The 4028-nt window shown below is 39.4% G+C and overlaps 1 protein-coding gene across 1 annotated transcript; it reads left to right on the top strand.

Moving 5' to 3' along the window:
* Positions 1–325: 325 nt before the first annotated feature.
* LOC131065441 (indole-3-acetic acid-amido synthetase GH3.5-like) lies at positions 326–2500 on the top strand. Its single transcript, XM_057999948.2, has 4 exons — positions 326–639; positions 773–874; positions 972–1780; positions 1908–2500. The coding sequence occupies exons 1-4, from the start codon at positions 326–328 to the stop codon at positions 2498–2500; spliced, it is 1818 nt and encodes a 605-aa protein (XP_057855931.2).
* Positions 2501–4028: the final 1528 nt, after the last annotated feature.

The raw sequence follows: 4028 nt of genomic DNA, 5'->3' as shown, positions 1-4028 counted from the left end.
AAATATTCTTATAATTTTATTTTAAAGTGATACGTGTTAATTTTTAAGTTAATCTTAAAATTCCAATCTTTCTAAATAGGGCTATCTACCAAGAATCTTCAACAAATTGTCTGTGGTGCAGTTGGTGATCTGCCCAAGGACGGTTTGGACTCAAGCCATGGCCTGGCCTCAATACACCTATATATACAGCCCTCTTACTACGCCTTTCTCACACATTATTCAATTGTACGATTTGAGCCTGAAGTCTAGTTTTCCTCTTTGCCCCATATCCTCGTCTTCATCCAAGTTCTTAAGGATATACTTTTAGGTTTCTTATACCATCAGTATGTCCGAAGCCATGCTTAGTGACAACACTGCAGTCCTCAGTGATAATGATAAGAAAGCTCTGGACTTTATTGAGAATGTCACCACACATGCTGATCAAGTGCAGGCTCAAGTGCTTTCTGAGATTTTGACGAGGAACGCTAATACAGAATACCTAAAGCGCTATGACCTCAACGGTCTCACTGATAGGGACTCTTTCAAAAAACTGTTACCCGTGATCACATACGACGATCTGCAGCCTGATATTGTGCGAATCGCTAACGGGGATAAATCTCCTCTTCTTTCATCTCATCCGATCTCCGAATTTCCCACTAGGTAAACATAAATTAAAATTTTAATATTTCATCTAAAGGTCACGTGAACCATACAGCGTTATGTCTGTTAATTCGATGTTTTTCGTCCCAGTTTATTTCAATGTTTGAATTCTGTGGCCTTATTTTTATAATAGCTCTGGAACATCCGCTGGAGGACGCAAGCTGATGCCCACAATCCAAGAGGAATTAGACAGAAAAACATTGCTTTACAGCCTTCTCATGCCTGTTATGAACCAGTCAGTGAATCCTCCCTCAATTCTCATAATTAAAGAGATATTTATGTGAAATCTAAATAACGTACAGGGTTTTAATCTTAGGAAATGTGTGTGGCAGGTACATAAAGGAGCTGGACAAGGGAAAAGGTATGTACTTCCTCTTCATCAAATCTGAAACCAAGACTCCTGGCGGATTAGTAGCTCGGCCAGTCCTAACGAGCTATTACAAGAGCCGGCACTTCAGAGAAAAACCTTTTGATCCCTACAATGTCTACACCAGCCCCGTGGAGGCCATTTTGTGCCCCGATTCACACCAGAGCATGTACGCTCAAATCCTCTGCGGCCTTGCCCAAAACAAACAAGTTCTGAGAGCAGGAGCCGTCTTCGCCTCTGGCTTGCTCAGAGCAATTCGTTTCCTCGAACAGCACTGGCGATCGCTTTGCCGTGATATTCGAATAGGAAGCCCGAGTGAGGAAGACGTGACCGATCCTTCATTAAGAAAGGCGGTGATGAACATATTGAGTCCCAATCCTGAGATGGCAGATCTCATGGAACGTGAGTGCTCGAACGAATCATGGGAGGGAATAATCAAGCGGCTGTGGCCCAACACAAAGTACCTGGAAGTGATCGTGACAGGCGCCATGGCCCAGTACATACCGACCCTAGATTTCTACAGCGACGGACTCCCTCAGTTGGGCACGATGTACGCTTCTTCCGAGTGCTACTTCGGGCTGAATCTGCATCCGATTAGCAAACCATCGGAAGTGTCGTATACTATCTTACCCAACATGGCCTACTGCGAATTTCTTCCTCTCCGCCGTGACAATCAGAACGAAAACACCAACAATCAGCCACATCCGGAGCTCGTGGAGCTTGCTGACGTCGAAGTGGGTGAAGAATATGAACTTGTGGTAACCACATACGCAGGTAAAATATCAGTAAAAAAGAACATATATAATGATTTTCTGAACATGTTCTATAGCCAAAATGGTTCGTAATTGATCATCAGCATGACTTTATAATCAACATATTTATTTTCCTTGTTGCGGTGCATGGCTGTATCGTTACAGAGTGGGAGACGTGCTCAGGGTGACCGGCTTTCACAACTCGGCGCCGCAGTTTCACTTTGTGTGCCGGAAAAATGTAATGTTGAGCATTGACTCGGACAAAACTGACGAAGTGGAGCTGCAAAATGCGGTGGACAAGGCAACTGAGTATCTGGAGAGCTATGGGGCTCGATTGATTGATTACACCAGCTACGCCGACGTATCTAGCATTCCGGGGCATTATGTTCTCTTCTGGGAGCTGAAAAGTGCAACGCATGAGGAAGTGCCTGCCGAGGTTTTGCAGCAGTGTTGTCTTACTGTGGAGGAGAGTTTGAATTCAGTTTACAGGCAAGGGAGAGCCGCCGACAAATCCATCGGCCCCCTGGAGATAAAAATAGTAGAAAGTGGGACATTTGAGGAATTGATGGATTATGCCCTGAGCCGAGGGGCATCTATCAATCAATACAAGGCACCCCGCTGCGTCAAGTTCGCTCCAATAATCGAGCTCCTCAATTCCAGAGTCACATCTTCCTATTTCAACCCTAAATGTCCCAAATGGACACCTACACGCACCAACTGGGATACTTCTAAACCTTTCTAAATTTTCATAGCATCCCAAAGTAGTTCAAGATTTAGCGTTTCGCACTTTGAATAATGCTTCGATCTCGAGGTTAATCTAACAGATTGAAGCAAATCTTAAATATGAAAATATGATGCAATGGTTTGAATATTCCCGTAAGAGACATCAAATGCCTTTGAATGCTTCTAGAGGCACAAATATTGTAAATTGACCATATCCACTTGCTTTCTACTTGATATTTTTGTGTTTGTTTTTAATAACTTCAAATATAAATACATTTGTAGACAGTCGTTAAAATTCAAGAGTAAAATTCAAAGGCGGTTTATTGCAAAATCTTCACTACTTAAAAAGAAAAAACAAACCTGCTAAAAGATAAAAAAATAATCTGAAATGATACAAATCTCTCATATCAAACCAAATCATTATGGAGTTTTACACTCTGCAAAGATTGAGCATAAAAAGGGGATGCCCAATTTGTTGAAAGAACAGAATTTAAAATAGCTCTTACAGTATTTTGAGAAAAAAACTTATAAAACTATAGATCTGAAGAATAGAATGCATTCCCAATAATACACCGAACAGTCAAAGTTTGAAGGACTGCATTATTCTTCACTTTATTCTTACTGAAACAGCATGCATAAAAAGAAAAAATATAAAATGTCTTCGTTTCCCATGAAAACTAAACTTAGAAGAGGGCATCGATAACAATCAGTTCTATAAATAGAGTGACTTGATGCATTCAACTCAATGGAAAAGCCTTGTTACAAAACTATGCAATTAGAAAACTAAAGAAAGAAATAACTAGAGCTTATCATACAGCAGGAACAACAATTTATTATGCAAGATTGCAACGAGGATTGCAACGAAGTCAGATGAAAAACTTGATTGAATAACATTATTGATCATGCATGTCTTCAATTTCCCCTTAGATTATCAATGTAGATGAGTTCCAATTAATTTTTCAAAGCAACAAAATTAGTTATAGGAAGAGCTTTGGTGAAAATATCAAGAACTTTTTCAAATGTAGGACAGAATTCTGATTCCACTTGCCCATTTTAAATTGAATGATAAATTAAATGAGTTTTGATCTCTTTGTGTTTCCATCTAGCATCAAATACTCGTCCTTTGGTCAATGTAATACTGTTTGTGTTGTCAATATAAATTGTTGTAGGGTCTTCCAACAACAAATGTAGATCCTTTAATATCCTTCTAATCCGTATGGCTTAATAACTTCTTGTTGTTGTAACAATATATTCTGTTTCTACAAAAGAGAGCCATGGGGTCCTATTTCTTACTAATCAAGATACAACTCTAGAACCAAATAAAAAACATGACTGCATGTGGATTTTTTATCATTTATTGAACTAGGTCAATAAGAATCTGTGTAGGTAACTATCTCAAATTTGTAAAAATAAGAATAATGAATGCCAAAATTTTGTGTACCACTAATGTATCATACAGTTGTTTTTGTGCCTTACCAATGAAACTCGCATTGACCTTACCCTACCTGAATCAAAAGATGAGATTCACAGCATACATAATATCACAT

This window comes from Cryptomeria japonica, chromosome 4, assembly GCF_030272615.1.
Source record: "Cryptomeria japonica chromosome 4, Sugi_1.0, whole genome shotgun sequence".
In the NCBI taxonomy this organism is placed as follows: Eukaryota; Viridiplantae; Streptophyta; class Pinopsida; order Cupressales; family Cupressaceae; genus Cryptomeria; species Cryptomeria japonica.
The sequence above is the reverse complement of the archived record's forward strand: the minus strand, read 5'-3'. Positions and strand labels throughout refer to the sequence as shown.